We start from the raw sequence: 16,443 nt of genomic DNA, 5'->3' as shown, positions 1-16,443 counted from the left end.
CGTACGGCCACGAGCACACCTGCTCTGGAGGGGACAGGCGAGTGAGACCTGCTCCCTGCCCCTGACATGCGGAAGCGGAACAGGTCCCAGCACCACGGTAGGAAAGCCCTGGGGGGTTTGGACAGTTCAGCGACAGGGAGGCCACAAGAGGAGAAACTGGACAGAGAGGAGCACGAGCAATGGAGAGGGAAAGTACGATCCATGTAATGGGAGTTGATCCTGTCACGATGAGCGCTTGTAATCCCATCCAGCTCACTGCTCATCATGGCCTACTTTGTTCGCTCGGAACAAACGTTGAACAAATCTTGACTGACACTGGGCACGGCTGTAATCCGATTAGGAAGCCAGGTGTGGCAGAGACTCCTCTCAGGAGAAAACTCCTTCTTACAGCTGTATTCATGTATAATGAACAAACAAAAGCGTCAAATATTTGATGTGTGCACCCATCATCTCATCACCACAAAGTAAACGTAGCCATCGCGTCCAAAAGTCCTCGAGTCCTTTTGTTTTTGTTTTTGTGGTAAGAACACTTAACATGACATCTACCCTCTTAACCCAGGTGTAAGTACACAGTCTCCTTTGTGAACTATACCTTGCTGACCGGCAGACCTCCAGAACGTCTTCCTCTTGTATACTGGAACTTTGCACCCATTGAACAATGATAGTCCCCTGCCTCTGGGGAGTCAGTCAGAAGGAATGAGATACTTGATGAACTTCTGTGGAATGCTTACTTGTGTTTGCTGTTTTTCCCTCCTTGTTCTATTACATTCCAGATCTTTCTGAGACATATACAAGACTATATGTGGTAAATAGTTCATTATGAGATGAAATAGAACAACAAACACCTGTGAATGTACAGGATGTGTTTAGTCCCTGGGCAGATACCAGGTGATTGACAAAATACTCCAGAGAGCACAGAAAGAAAATAAAGCCCGGCCGGTGTGACTGTGGTTGAGCACCAACCCATACACCAAGAGGTTACTGGTTCGATTCCCAGGCAGGGCACATGCCCAGGTTGTGGGCCCAGTCCCCAGTGGGGGCATGCAGGAGGCGGCCAATCGTTGTTCTCTCTCATCAGTGTTTCTCTCTCTCTCTCCCTCTCCCCTCCTTTCTCTCTAAAATCAATAAAGGAAAAAAAAAATTTTTTAAAGAGAAGGAAAATGAAGAATTTTTTGTTGGCTGAAGAATTGAATTGTCTGGGAGCTCCTAGACAAGCTAGCTGAGTAGTCAGGCGTGCTTCAGGAATGATTTTTAGCATTTGTGCCCTGAAATTCTAAACACACGGAGCATCTTCCTGGAGAAAGGGGCACTGACCCACAGTGCCTAGGTCCGAGGGTGCTGGGAATGAGGTCACCCTGTGGCTCTGAGCCAATCTTTATGGCGGGTGGTGGGGCAAGTAAGGTGCCAGGAGAGAGCGTAGCTGGCAGGAGTTGGCGTCACAGCCTCAGGGGGCAGGCATTCCAGGGAGGACCAGAACTTGGCTGAAAACTGCAAGTGGCAGACATCAGAGGAAGTGGGGTGGGGAGGCCATGAGATGCTCCACAGGACCTGCTGGGCTTCATGTATGAAAAGCCTTGGCAGCCGTGGAGAGAACAGAGGCCCCCCGATGTGCAGAGCTGTGCAGTTCTATGGTGCCGTGGGAAGCCCAGGAACTTGGCAAGACCATCAGTGCTGCTAGATCCTGTGCTCCAGAGACCAGCGGTGAGCAAGGGGGGCCTGACCAGGCCCGGTCATGGCAGGGTCACCCTTCTCGGGGGGCTCGGCGCTGAGGGCTTCAGGCTTCAGGCTTCAGGCTTCATTGAGTCACAGAGGCTAGTTTCCGAAGGGGAGGGAAAGACGCTGGTCTAAAGCACGAGGGTAAAGAAAGAGACACGCACACCTCATTTGAGAAAATGGCTGAGGGCCCTGCACAGGCCAACGCACCAAGCTGGGACTCTGAGTCTCTTCAGAACGTCAATCCGGTAGGAACTTCTAAAACTCTGAAGGTCTGGGAAGGGCTGTCTCTAAGACGAGCTCTAAGGACCTGGAAAAAATTAAAACGGCCAGCCTTTCACGTTGCCTGTGGGGAAGATGGCCCTTTCCTGGTGACGTGAGCCCCGCCTGTGACCCTGACTGTATGGTTGCACAGACAAAGGCTAACGTGCACAGGAGAGAGTGTGCAGCTCCCCAGCCCCCAAAGAATCAGCTTAGTCAATATAAGGGCCTCCTCCTGCCCCCACACCAGGGGCAGGTGATAAAAACTATGGTGGGAGAAGAGATGGCCAGACACCTCCCCATGGCCACCCAAAGGGAAGTCAGCGGAGGTCTCTGCTCCCCCAGCCAGCACCCCACTGCGGAGGACAAGGAAGGAAGAGAGAGGGTTTCCTCAGTAGTAGCAGGGACCGCCTCTTCCCAACCTGTAGGAGCCCCAGAAATGGGGAAGCCCATGACCCTGCCAATGAGAAAGGTGTGGGTGAAGACTGGGTCCGTGGATCAGCCCACACTGTGTCCAGATTCAATTACCACACTGCTGGCTTAAAGCCTAAAACAGGAGCCGTCTACCGCCAGGGAGGCCACCCCATCAGAGACTCCACCAGAGCGCGTAGGGGCTCAGCCAGAGCAGGTGCCCCAGCTGCGATGGAACGTGTTGGGCTTTGTGTGTTATTAAGGTGAGCAATTACCACCTTGAAGGAGATCTCTCTACTCACGTGCCCCGGCAGGGGTTCTGGGGTGCCCTGAGAGAATCCCCCCTCATGGCGAACCACTTTCCAGTAAGGCACACCATTCCTTGCTCTCACAGAGTGAACTTTGAAAAGAGTTGACTGTCCTCTTAAAAGCATAACATTTCAAATGAGTGAATTCAGTGGTATGTGAACTATATATCTCAGTAAAACTGTTTTTTGTTTTGTTTAAATAGCCTTAGCCAGTGTGGCTCAGTGGCTGGAGCATCAGCCTAGGCACCGGAGGGTTGTAGGTTCAATTCCCACTCAAGGTCATGTACCTGGGTTGCAGGGTCAATCCCTAGCCCTGGTCGGGGCATGTGTGGGAGGCAACCAATTGATGTGTCTCTCTCATGTCAATGTTTCTTTCTCTCTCTCTCCCCTTTTCCTCCCTCCCTTCTACTCTCTCTAAAAATCAATGGAAAAAATATCCTTGGGTGAGGATTAAAAAAAAAAAAAAAGACTGCATAGACATTTTGGGGCAAGGAGGGTTATAACAGAGACCCCCTACTGACCAGCTGAGAGTGATTTTCTTGGTGAGAAAACTGCTCCAGGGTTCAGAGTAGCGAGGCAGAGAGCTGTGGCGGAGCAGTCTGTTTTGCTCTGTTGGGCACTGTCATTGAGATGCCTGCCCCCGACCCCTGGACCAGGTTAGTCAGTAGTGTTGTTGGCCAACTTGGGGGAAAGAAACCACCTGGAGATATGAGTAGGAGAGACATTTTAGTCCCACCCATATCCGTAGGCAGGAAATGTTTCTTGAAGTCCGATTACCATGAGGAAAGGGGAGAACATGCCGGTGACAAAAAAACCACAGGTACAATAAGAGCTGCTGGCAGAAACCCCCAGACCCAGCCTTCCCATGTGCTTTGGGAAGCAATGCCTGATCGTCAATCAGCACAGGAACTCGAAGAGCAGAACTTGTTTCCCAGCGCAGAGAGCATGGCCTGGCTTCATAGCAGGGCCCAGCAGCTTGATGGAGAAGGATTATCCGAGGAATTGTGCAGACTGGCCTCACCATCAGCTCCTAGAGCGAATAGAAGCAACTGCGAAAGAGGCTGCTGTTGTCTGTCCCCCAGTTCAGGAGAGCAGAACTGAAACCCAGACCCCACTGACCTGAGTGAACCCGTGGCTCAAGAAGGAGATACAAGACTTCCTCCTAACAGGGGATGCAGGAGCATGAGCAACTAGTGAGGAAAATCAGAAACATATGACCGCAACTGGTTAGCCAAATCACACCTATTGCATTTGAGGGTTCCTTGGAAGACTCCCATCCGTCCCACAGATCTGTTGATTCCCCTGACCTGGGGCCAGCTGCCTTCAAGACAGTAGCTGTGATTGTGTCAAAGATTGACTTATAGAGCTCTGGCCAGTTAGGCTCAGAGGTTACAGCGTCAGCCCGTGGACTGAAGGGTACTGGGTTCAATTCCCAGTCAAGAGCAAGGTTCGATCCCCAGCTCTGGTTGGGGTTGCACAGGAGGCAACCAATTGATGTGTCTCTCTCATATTGATGTTTCTCTCTCTCTCCCTCCTTCCCTTCCATTCTATTTAAAAATCAATGGAAAAATGTCCTCGGGTGAGGATTAACCAAAAAATAAAAAGTTTGACTTATGGAGATGGATGTTGACTATCAGATGTCAGTGCTGGGATGGACTGGGCTTAAAGGAGTCCTTCTGGATACCCCCAAATCCTTGGACAGCACAGAGCAGCTGGCAGAATATTCTGGAGGAAAAAGAAGGCAAATAAATAATTTTTAAATTTGTTGAAACATTATCTCTCTGTGAGACCCAGAATGGATATCAGAAAAGAGAAGTGCATGAGAAATGATTCTTGAGGTCCCTACCTCAGACTGTAAATTTCTAAATTTATGACTCTTGTCCTTGAGGAGGGGACTCAGCGTAGCTGATGTCTCCAACCAAGTCTGAGCGTATGACAGCATCTTTCCTGCTGCCAGCCCAGGTGTCCAGACGCAGGTTATGCAAAAGGTCTCGCAGCCCACAGAGAAAATAAGAGATACCAGCTAGTGTGTTTTTTAGTAATGACATTAATAGCCTCATAGGAAGAATTACGTCCAATTTGGCTGGGGCACATTTCTTAAAAATATGTAAGAATAGCTGTTATTTACAAGGGAGAAATGAAGGAGGCAATAACATGCAGAAATGGGAGTGCCCTGCAGGGTATTCAATTACTTCATGTGGCCAGAGCCTCCAGAGCTCCCAATACTTCTTATTTATTTGTTCTTGTCATATTACACTAGCTAGTGCCTCTAATACAAACATTAAATAGAAGTGGTAAGGGGAGCATCCTTGTCTTCTTCCTGTTATTAAAGAGAAATGTCTATCATGTCTTCATTAAGTGTGATATTTACAGTTAGGTCTTCATAGATATACCTTATGAAAGGTCTAGGACAAAAGTAGGAAAGGAATGCAGAGCATCTATTTTGGTTAAATATTTTGCTCTAGAAAGTACAGGAGGGAAATGTGCTATAGTTAAAGCAGATGCTGAACAAGCTGAGCTGGATGGAGCCCTTGCTGGGCTGAGCTGATGCAGAGCTTCTGGATGGGCTTTGGCTGTAGTCGCTCCATGCTTTCTGCTGCTAGTTAGGCCTAGTCAACAGGAAGAGGGGGAGGCTCCTCTGAAAGAGGAGTGGGTCTGGTCGTTTGAAAGAGTTGCTAAAGGTCTATATCCTGCCCTTAGCAGCCAGTTCAAACCAGAATTTTGCAAGTCAGACAATTCTTTACATGGAAACCTCTCCAGCTCCTAAGACTGACAGGAAGGATCCCCAGCCCAGAAGGGAGGGGAAATTATTACTGGAACAACACTTAAGTGGTTAGGGAAATCCAAATGCCAATCTTCTTGTTCTATTGTCTAGAGGATTGCTCACACCCAGAAAAAACCCACAGTAGCTCAGGCCCTGAGCTGTGCCTGGTGAGGCCTGGACAGAGAGAGGCCCAAGGAAAGTTTATTGTGGCACCTGCTGTGCTTTGTTTTATACCCTTGGGTGAAGGACCAAGAGGCCAGGGGGGAAGGGCAGGCCCTCCGCGCACACAGGATGGAAGCCAGCGAGAGGAGAGGGCTTGTGTGTCTGGTCTGAACTGGGGTGTTCCACCTGGAGAGTCAGGGATCTGACCCTCCCTCTGCCACTTGCCAGATCAGTAAATTGTATCAAGGTTCTTAATCTCTGAATCTCTTCATATACAAAACAGAAACAGTAATTATCTCTTTCAGGGTTGTTACAAAAATACATGAGATAAACTGTCACAAAGTCTAGTGCTGAGAAGCAAAATTATCAACAAATAGAGTGGGCCCACGTCAAAATTCTTATTTTAAGTCATCAATGAGAGAATCAGCAAACACTTCTTTTTGTTGTTGTTGTTTAAAGCTGGTTTTGAAGACTGTTTGAGAATACATAAAGACAGCCAGGAAAGGAATGTCTAAGCAAGACTCTTAAGTGAGATATAAGAGTCTTTTAACATTAAACAGAGTGACAAAAAAACCTAACAGGGATTAACCATCTCTACCAGGCTACTGATAATCATAGTATTCCACCAGGCAGATAAACTGATTTTATTCATTGGGACTCGTTAGTCAAATGTACTGTGCCGACTGTTGACATTTCCCCAAAGTGTCAAATGATGGAAGATTAACAAGTAGCGGGATTTGCTTCTAGTCAGGCGGACTGTAGCATGAGGTCAAAAATGTAAGCGATCACCATTGTGTCTTTTTCCAGGTTTGAGATTGTCCGTTCCCTTCACACTGACACCCAGCAGGAGCCCAGTAAGTACTGGTAGCCTTCTCTCCCCTCTTCAGCCCATATGAATTTAGGCTGAATCCCCCAGGTCAGGAGGCCAGCAGATAGGCTGGTGTCTGAACCCCAACAGCATGGTTCTGGCCCCAGGTGGAGGAATGTATGGGCAAGTCCTTTCCAAGGGAATAAGCTCATTCATTCAGCATCTGGACACCAATTGCCCAATTCCAGATGCTCTCCATGGCTTTAGGATCTTTGTTTTGTTTTGTTTTTTGTGGTACGTGCCCCTAGCAGGAACCAAACCCGGGACTCTCTGGTCCACAGGCCGACGCTCACCCGCTGAGCCAAACTGGCCAGGGCTAGGATCTTTGTTCCAGCCCTGAGGAAGCTGGGTGAAGTCAGGAGCCTGCGGTGGAGACCCAGGTGAAGAAGCAGGAGTTCAGACAACTCATCCTTACAGGTCCCGGAAATCTCAGCGGCCGGATCTGCCTCAATTGGTTAGCCAAGGTCTCCTCTATGGCCCAAATGTTGCATGAGGTTTCCTGCCAAACAACTTGTTTCTTCACTTCCCACCACCTTGTTCTTCTTTTGTAGCTGGGGAAACGGGAAACCACATCAGCTTGCTCTGTCTGACTCTGCCCAGCGGTTTCTGTAATGAGCACAGTGCTGTTTGTAAACCACAGTCTCCAAGCCTGCCTCCTCCCTGAACCTTCCAGTGATGCCCCCTCACGTCCACCTCTGTCTCCAGGTAGCCAGTGCCTGTGGGGTCACCTCCCCACCCACCCATGAGCTCAGGTATCAAGTGTTGATAGCTCAAGGTCAATGCAATTCTTCACAACCAGTGCTTATCACTTACAGTGACACTCCAAAGGGCACTCTGGGTCACCTTCCCATCGTCCCTCGGAGTGGGCTCAGAGTCAGCAGACTCATTGGCAAACAGAACTGATCATGGTAAATCTCCCCCTCCCACATCTCACCCCCCACTTCCCACAGAGTGGGTTCCTCTTCAACCCAGGCTCCCGGGGTCAGAGGCACCCCGCCATCCCAGAGGGGACTGAAGGGTCCTGAGGGTGCTTATGCAGAGGTTCAGAGCCTCCTGCACACAGAAGGACCCCAAGCCATCCTTTCCCTGCCCAGCACAGTGCACCCCCAGCTTCACAGGGCAAGGGGGTGGGGTGTGAGCAGCAGGAGAGAAACTGACGGGCCCTTAGCAACATGTCCCTGCAAAGTCCAACTACCCACAAAACAACAAACAATAATAAATTTTTGCACCTCTCATTACTAGAGTCCAGGAGCAGGACAAGTGTTCTTAACCTCTTAGGGGTCTTTGGACCCTCGAGAATCTGATGGAAGCCACGGAGGAATGTACTTATGCAAACACTCAGAATGATAGGTCCACTTCAGTTCCATTCAGAGGTGCATAATCAACCAAGTTAAAAACCCTGGTTTAACCCTGGCCGGTTTGGCTCAGCGGTTAGAGCGTCGGCCTGCGGTCCTGAGAGACACGGGTTCGGTTCCCGCTAAGGGCGCGTACCTCGGTTGCAGTTTGTCCCCGGCCCTGGTCGGTTGTGCGGGTGGCAGTCACTCGATGTGTCCCTTTCACATCGATGTTTCTCTCTCTCTCTGTTCCTCTCTCTCCCTCCCACTCTACCTGAACAAAAAAATGGAAGAATGTCCTCGGGTGAGGATAGAAAACAAAACAAAACAAAACAAAACCCTGGTTCAGATTCTGGTGACAGTTCCCTGCCCCCTTCTTTATCACCAGCACCACTGCCTCATCACCCAAGGGGGGACAACAGAACATTTCCCAAGGCACAATCGGAAACTCAGCTCGGCCCTTCAACAGGCCCTTCGGTGTGTCATTGATCACGAGGGATTCTCCGCACAGGCAGCACTGACTCACCTGTTCTTTGAGTTGAGTTTTATTAACATACTGGCCTATCTGCCTATTCTTTTATTTTTTAATTGAGTTGGGAGATTAGAAGTCAAGAGAAAAGGAAAGCTTCCAAAATCTGGGCCAAGCGTTATTAGTGTTGGCTACTGTGAGGTTCTAAACACCGCCGCCCTCCCCCCACCCCAGCCCCTGTCACACCACACACACTTCTACAGTCATCTCCCTCATTTCCCAAGAGTCTCATCTAAGACATTTTAGCTGGAAATTAAAATTCAGTGTAGAGAGCGGTAGTTTTCCTCACATCACCCATTTGGAAGATGATTATGGACTTTTTAGAATCCTTAAATCCTACAACCAGTGACTCGGGGCTGGGGCTAGAAGAGACTCATAAATAGTTTAGGGGGACGCAGAGAGGAAACTGGTCAAGTGTAAAAACTGACAGTTCATGAGACATAGGGAGTGGGGGACAACAGAGGTTTGGTTTTTTCCTGTGGGTTTTACAGCCCTCCCTCCACACCCCCCCCCCGGCACCTCATTCCACAAGAGGAAAGCAAGAGACTAAGAGGTATCAACCAGTTTATTATTGTTCAGGGACCAGTCCAGGGGCCCAGCCCCAGGCCCAGCAGCCCTGCTACTCCTTGTGGAAGTCTTCATGGGAAGCCACGCCCACTTTTATCACCAGTACCAGGAATTCCTCGAAGTTGATCGCATTATCTTTATTGATATCCAACTCTTTGAACCAGGTGTCTGCATCCTTTTTCTGTCAAAATTGAAGAGAGAAGCAGAGTGTAAAAATCTCAGGAAGAGTGAAGAATGGCCATTTACCTGGGGCAGGAGGGGGACCGCCGGCCCCGGGGCATCCTCAGAGCCAGGCAGAGAACCAGACCACAACCAGCCCTCCTCACCTTTATGTACTGAGGACACTCGGCCTCCAGCAATCTCTTCAGTTCGTCCCTGTAGAGGGCGTGGACATTTCCTCTGTCCTGGGAGTACTTGTGGTAGATGTCGATGAAGTTGTTCAGGGCGCTCTCCAGTTCCGTCAGCATGATGCCCAAGGATTTGCCCACCTGGAACGGGGAGCACGTGTGGCGTGGTGCCTCTGCCCACGGCTGAGTGAAGACTAAGGGGACACTCAGAAGGGTCCTACCTAACCCAAGTCATGGCTTTGTCTTGGCACCATCCGAATAACTAAACCCAGAGGACAGCTACAGCTAAGATGAGAGGAAATGGAATGATCCGGATAGGAGTGTGGGAGAGGGAGGCGCGTGCACACACGCACGCACACACACACGCACACACGCACACAGTGCCTGGCAATCTCTTCATGCCCTCACCCTCTACCCAAGAAAAGCCCAGCTTAGGAAATGAATGTGCCCTCACCCAAAAGGGCTAGAGGACTGGCACTCTTTTGTCCTGCCTCAGTCTCCTCCCCAGGGGGTCCAGATCTAGGTCCAGACCTCGATGAGCTTCCTCTCCCCTCCCTCGGAGGCTGCTGCGCTCCCCAGCGCCCCTGGGGAAGCCCAGAGTGCAGGGCAGACCCGGGCAGACACACTTACCAGGTCTTCCTGAAACCGTGCTGACAGTTGACAGAGTTCACAGGATGTTGGGGCTGAGTGGCGCTCCCTTTTATAGTGGCTGGGCTTGGCCGGCTGCCCAGGCCTCAGGCCACTCAGAGGCAGCTGCTCCCTCCCAGCATTGCTACAGCCTCAGGTTTCCTAACCAGGTGAATGGGGCAATCACAGCAGAATGAATATTTCTGATGGGAGTGAGGGGAGGAAGGCTTTTTCCGGGCAGTAGTGCCCTGCAGGAGAAAACAGGAAGAGGCCATAGTGAGAACTCCTTCTCCGGGCTGCTGGCCTCCCCCAGCTTGGTGCCCAGGACACCCCTTCTGTTGCAGTTGCTAATCTCATACATGTGGTCGTCTGTGCATCTCTGAATGGAACTGAAGTGAATGCATCAGTTTTTTTTTTTTTTTTATCCTCACCCGAGGACATTTTTCCATTTTTTGTTCAGGTAAAGTGGGAGGGAGAGAGAGGAACAGAGAGAGAGAGAGAAACATCGATGTGAAGGGACACATCGAGTGGCTGCCACCCGCACGACCGACCAGAGCTGGGGACAAACTGCAACCAAGGTACATGCCCTTAGCGGACACCGAACCCGGGTCTCTCAGGACCGCAGGTTGGCGCTCTAACCGCTGAACCAAACCGGCCAGGGCTGCATCAAATTTTTTTTTTTTGATATTAGAGAGAGAAAAGAAGGGAGAGGCAGAGAAGATGGAAATATTGATGAGAGAGAACATTGATTGGCTGCCTTCTGCATGCCTCCCCCTGGGGATCGGGCCCACAACCTGGGCATGTGTCCTGACTGGGAATCAAACCGGCGACATGGGTTGATGGTCAACCACTGAGCCACACCGGCCGGGCAGGATCCACCACTTTGAGTGTTCACATAAGTACATTCCTTCGTGGCTTTCATCAGATTCTCAAGAGGGTCCAAAGACCCGTTAAAGGTTAAGAACACTTGTCCTGCACACTGCTGGTGGGAATGCAGACTGGTGCAGCCACTGCGGAAAACAATATGGTGTTTCCTCAAAAAATTGAAAATGAAACTGCCATTTGACCCAGTGATCCCACTTCTAGGAATATATCCTAAGAAACCTGAAACACTAATCAGGAAGAAGATATGCACCCCTATGTTCATAGCAGCACTATTTACACTAGCTAAGATCTGGAAACAGTCCAAGTGTCCATCAATAAAGGAGTGGATAAAAAAAAGCTGTGGTACATGTACACAATGGAGTACTATGCAGCTATAAGAAACAGAGATCTCTTACCCTTTGAGACGACATGGAGGGACCTGGAGAGTATTATACTAAGTGAAATAAGTCACTCAGAGAAAGAGAAGTACCACATTATCTCACTTGTTTATGGACCATAATGAATAAAATAAGCTGTCGACTAAAAGAGACGCAGAATCATGCAAGTAGAGAACAGACTGACAAACCTTAGACTCTAAGGCTTAGAGGGATGGGAGGGGGGCAGGGAGGGAAGAGAGACACCGAAGAACGTACATGCACATATGCGCAACCAATCGACATGGACACTAGGCTGGGGAAGGCAGGAGGGAGTGGAAGCGGGAGGGAGGGGTCAGTCGGGAAAAAAGGACATCTGTAATACTTTTAACAACAACAATAATAAAAAAAGAACACTTGTCCTGCTGTTGGATTTTAGTGGTGAAAGGTGCAGTAATTCCATTATTGTTTGTTGTTTTGTGAGTGGTTGGACTTGCAGGGACGTGTTGCTAAGGGCCCATCAGTTTCTCTTCTGCTGCTCACACCCCACCCCCTTGCCCTGTGAAGCTGGGGTACACTGTGCCGGGGAGGCAAAGGTTGACTTGGGGTCCCTCTGCGTGCAGGGGGCTCTGAACCTCTGCATGAGCACCCTAGGGACCCTTCAGTCCCCTCGGATGGCGGTGCGCCTCTGACCCCAGGAGCCTGGGCTGACGAGGAGCCCTCTCTGAGGGTGGGATGGGGTCCTTCGAAGAAGCTAGACGTGCTTCCTGTCCAAGAGGAGAGCAGGTGGCCCGCTGCCCGGGACTTCAGGAGGAACAAGCCGCTCCCGAACCCAACAAAATGCCACTCAGGTGAACTGACCTCCAGTGCTCAGATTTGTCACACATATTTCTCTTGCTACAAAGCAGTCACATCCATCTAATCTATTTAGAGCCTCAGAACATGCCTGTCAGGAAGGCGGGGCACAGAACCCACCCAGCGCGGACCAGGAAGCTGAGGGCAGGACGGTGAAGCGGTTCACCCAGAGTTTCCCAGGATAATGACATGTCAGCGGCCAGACCAGATCCCGGAGCCTGACCTGACAAGAATATGACTCTGCTGGGAAAACCCCGCTCCCCTCTCCTTCCTTCACGCACTCGACAGGTGTCTGCCCTGCGCTTCGAGGCTCAGGCCGTCACTGCCTCCTGGGGGAAGCAGATGGGATTAGCCTTGGGCTTCATTATATCAGCAACTTCCTTGCTGTGGAGCCTCTGGCCAACTGCTTACCTCTTTGTGACTTCGGTATCTCAAGTATTAAGAGATTAAAAATAGAGTCTACCTTTAAGCAGACCATAACAGGAAAAGATATTGACAAATCCTGTATCTGACAGGAGTTAATATCCAGTGCTGGTGGGAATGTGAAATGATGCAGTCACTGTGGAAAATAGCATGGCGGTTCCTCAAAAAATTAAAAACACGCCCAGGCCACCATCCCATGCACCAAAGGTCACCGGTTCGATTTCCGGTCAGGGCACAGGCCCGGGTTGGAGGTCCCAGCCCTGGTCAGGGTGCGCATAGGAGGCAACCGGTTTATGTTTCTCTCTCACCTCAATGTTTCTCTGTCCCTCTCTTTCCCTCTCTCTTCCTCTCTCTCTAAAATCAATAAAAACATATTTAAAAATTAAAAACAGAATTATCATATGATCCAGCAATTCCATTTCTGGGTTCATACCCAAAATAAGTGAAAACAGGGTTTCAATCCAGCTGGTGTGGCTCAGTGGTTGCGCACTGACCCATGAACCAAGAGGTCACCAGTTCGATTCCCGGTCACGGCACATGCCCAGGTTGTGGGCCTGATCCCCAATGGGGGACATGCAGGAGGTGGCCCATTTAATTCTCGCAATAATCCTATGAGGTCTGTGCTATCAGATGGGGAAACTGAGGCCCACAGAGAGACACAAGGTTCAGTGCTTCAAATGATTTAGTTGACTTATGACATCTTGTGACATCATCTACTTTCTACCCCTGTCTGGAATGCCTCTTTGCCAGCCGAGTCCTCCTGATCCAGCCCAGGCTCCACCTGCTGGCCACCCCTGTGCACCCCTGAGCTCCTTCCCCACCCCTGTTGACACAGAGTTCATTCTTCTCTCCTCTGAGCTACCCAAATCCCTCTGCATCACAGATTTGCGACACTGATTCATCTGTTTATTGTCTGTCTTTTCTTTGAGACCAGGGGCCCCTTTAGAGCAGAAACCACATCACAATCCCAGGGCCTGGTACATACTAGGTGTTCAGTTAATACTCACTGGGGGTCTAAATGAATGCGAATTGAACACTTGACCTATCCCTTACCCAATGCAGAAATCCCCTCTATCACACCCAGCCACCTTAAATCATTTTTAAAACAGTCAGGATATAAATCCAGTCTAAGTTCCTGGGCAGGAGGTCAGTCAACCTCCTCACAGGAAAATAGGACTCTTTCTGACATATGACACATTCTCGACCAAGGGTCAAGCACTCAGTGCACAGCTTTTATGCACCAGGTCCTCTCCTGCACGACCTGCATGATAGCACCTTACCCCACATGGCACGTCCTATTTTTAGTCCAGTAGCTCACCTGATAACCTTGCAAAGTGGGTGTTACAGGTACAGCTACCCCTCTGTGACAGATGAGGAAACTGAGGCACAGGGAGTTACTCAAGCTCCTTCTTATGGGCAGGTGTTCTGCTCTGTTCGGGTGCTCAGGTGCAAAGAGCAGACATTAGAACAAGCACGCTGGCTTCTCTGAGCTTCTCTTTCGCATTTGCTCACCGGCCCGGGGTGGAGCTCATGCTGAGCTCTCTCTGGGGTGATGGCGAGGCTGATGGAGAAGATACCTTTCTAGACCCTGACCTTCAGGAGATGTCTTTTCTGAAGCCACCCCCTGAGAATGGTCCTTGTGGGACAGCTTCTTCATCCAGAGAGTAGGGAAAACAGTCTCCAGATCCAGTGCCGGAGGCTGAAGGCAGACACGACCCCTGACCCCCTCCCAGGATCGTGTGCTCGTCAGGGGAGCATGCCGACCAGCAAGGCCACGAACTGTCCCCCCAGAGATGCTCCTCCAGACAGACAGGCAGACGGACAGCCTTGGGGTTCAGGGAGAGTGGGAGCCAGGCTGAGCTGCCCTGGTAGAAGAGGGTGTCAGGAGTTGGGTAAACATGTCAGGGGAAGGGCAGACCCTGTAATCAGACTTTGGGACGTGGGGCAACCTAGGGGAGCGGAACCTGGCCCTGTTTACAGGAAAGCGCTCCTGTGTGTGTCCCAATAGACCCGAGAGGCCCGGCGAGGCTGACGAAACCAGGACCATGCAGGCCGGGCTCTGCAGAACCCCCCAGGAAGGGGCAGGAGGAAGAGCGGAGGGCTGGGCTGAGATGCCCATTACCACCGAAAGGCCTCAGGAAGATTCCTCTCTTGTGCCCGGGGAAGGGTGGCCCAGATCTTTGGATATGAGGAAAAGGCCCAAGGGGGCTCCATTCAGGTTCCTGGATTCCTTCCTCCAACACGCTTGACCACCCACTGTGTGCTGACACTGGGCCCCATGGGGAGTCCCGGAGGTGACCAGACACGGTCCCTGGCTTGGTGGAAGACAGGACAGCACCCCACCACGGTGCAGCAGGACACGCACCCACAGGGGAGTTCAGGCCCCTAGAAGGGCAGGGAGGTCCAGAGGGAAACGGGCGGGGGCCAGCTGAGTCCCAAAAGGCAAGTGTTGGCAGACGGGCAAGGGCGAAAGAGATGGCAATGGGGTCCCATAGGAAACAGCAAGGCAGAGTCCCCTCAGAGCCTGACTGATGGGAGAAGAAGGCCCCGCTCAGCCGCAGGTGCCGCTGTCCTGTGGCATGCGACCCAGCAGACCCAGCGGGGAGAGAGCCAACCAGGTCTCTTAAAGGACCCCCCGCAGGTATTTGCACGGCGGGCGGAGGGCATCGTTCTTTTAAAACTCATTGTTTCCACCACATTAAGTTCCCAGGTGAGTCTCAGGAAGGAGCCCACCAGGATGAGCCCTAGCAGGGCCTGTGGCAGAGGAGACCCTCCCAGAGAGAGTCTGCATCAGATTCCCGAGCTGGGGGGGAAAGGGGGGGTAGTCAACACAGACACAGGGCAGGGCAGGTCTCAGCTGGGAGGGGTCAGGGCCCAGGAGAGGGCTCGGGCCCGTGAGTCATGAGCAGCCCTAAGTCGGAAGAACACCCACGTCTATCGTCATTTCTCATTGGTAAAGCCAGGCCAGCCCTTCTTCCCTCCAGGAAGTCTTCCCTGACAGTCACTCAAGTCCCTCTCATCCTCCCCCAGCAGGCCGGCCTGTTGGCTTCACCCTTGTCCTGTCTCTGACTCAGCCTGCACCCACCGCACAGTCTACCCTCCCTGACACCACCCCCCCCACGTCAATTCCAGCATCACTGGCCCAGGCGCTCGGCCTCTGTCCACTAGTTCCTAAGGGCTCTCGTCCCGAGACAGACCTTCCAAACCAGGGTCCACGTCGAGTGTGTCTCTGCCCTGCTGCCCCGTCCCTTTGTGTATGTGCAGTGACGAGGGATCAAAACATCATGCAGAGGGTCAGCTCCCCAAGAGAGAAGACTCCCCCCAGACAGAAGGCTGAAAGCAGAGGCTGTCTCCCCTCAGATGGGGCTCCTGGGGGCAGGGGCCGTGTCTCCCCTCAGATGGGGCTCCTGGGGGCAGGGGCCGTGTCTCCCCCTTAGATGGGGCTCCTGGGGGCAGGGGCCGTGTCTCCCCTCAGATGGTGCTCCTGGGGGCAGGGGCCGTGTCTCCCCTCAGATGGTGCTCCTGGGGGCAGGGGCCATGTCTCCCCTCAGATGGGGCTCCTGGGGGCAGGGGCCGTGTCTCCCCTCAGATGGTGCTCCTGGGGGCAGGAGCCGTGTCTCCCCTCAGATGGGGCTCCTGGGGGCAGGGGCCGTGTCTCCCCCTCAGATGGGGTTCCTGGGGGCAGGGGCCGTGTTGCCCCCTCAGATGGGGCTCCTGGGGGCAGGGGCCGTGTCTCCCCTCAGATGGGGCTCCTGGGGGCAGGGGCTGTGTCTCCCCCTCAGATGGGGCTCCTGGGGGCAGGGGCTCTGTCTCTCACCCAAAAAGATGATCCCTTACTTGGGGATCCTCCTGGACCCATTGCTGACACCCTAACCATGAACAGAGCAACACCAGAAACAGCTGTGAAGTAGCTTTATTCTCTCCCTCTGGTGTCCTTCGCACACACGGCAAACGCGTGGGCACACAGAGCGGGCACACAGACAGCTGTCCCGTGTCCTCGGCGGGCGGGGCCCTGTGGGAGGCCGCTGGGCGCCCC

At 51.9% G+C, this 16,443-nt stretch overlaps 1 protein-coding gene across 1 annotated transcript; it reads right to left on the bottom strand.

Moving 5' to 3' along the window:
* Positions 1-8,897: 8,897 nt before the first annotated feature.
* Positions 8,898-10,021, bottom strand: S100A8 (S100 calcium binding protein A8). The gene is made up of 3 exons (XM_036272719.1): positions 9,895-10,021; positions 9,244-9,405; positions 8,898-9,098 (listed from the first exon to the last, which is right to left on the bottom strand). The coding sequence occupies exons 2-3, from the start codon at positions 9,382-9,384 to the stop codon at positions 8,970-8,972; spliced, it is 270 nt and encodes an 89-aa protein (XP_036128612.1). The 5' UTR covers positions 9,385-9,405; positions 9,895-10,021; the 3' UTR covers positions 8,898-8,969.
* Positions 10,022-16,443: the final 6,422 nt, after the last annotated feature.

Source organism: Molossus molossus, unplaced genomic scaffold (genome assembly GCF_014108415.1).
Source record: "Molossus molossus isolate mMolMol1 unplaced genomic scaffold, mMolMol1.p scaffold_m16_p_20, whole genome shotgun sequence".
In the NCBI taxonomy this organism is placed as follows: Eukaryota; Metazoa; Chordata; class Mammalia; order Chiroptera; family Molossidae; genus Molossus; species Molossus molossus.
Note: the sequence above shows the minus strand (reverse complement) of the source record. Positions and strands in the feature narration are given on the sequence as shown.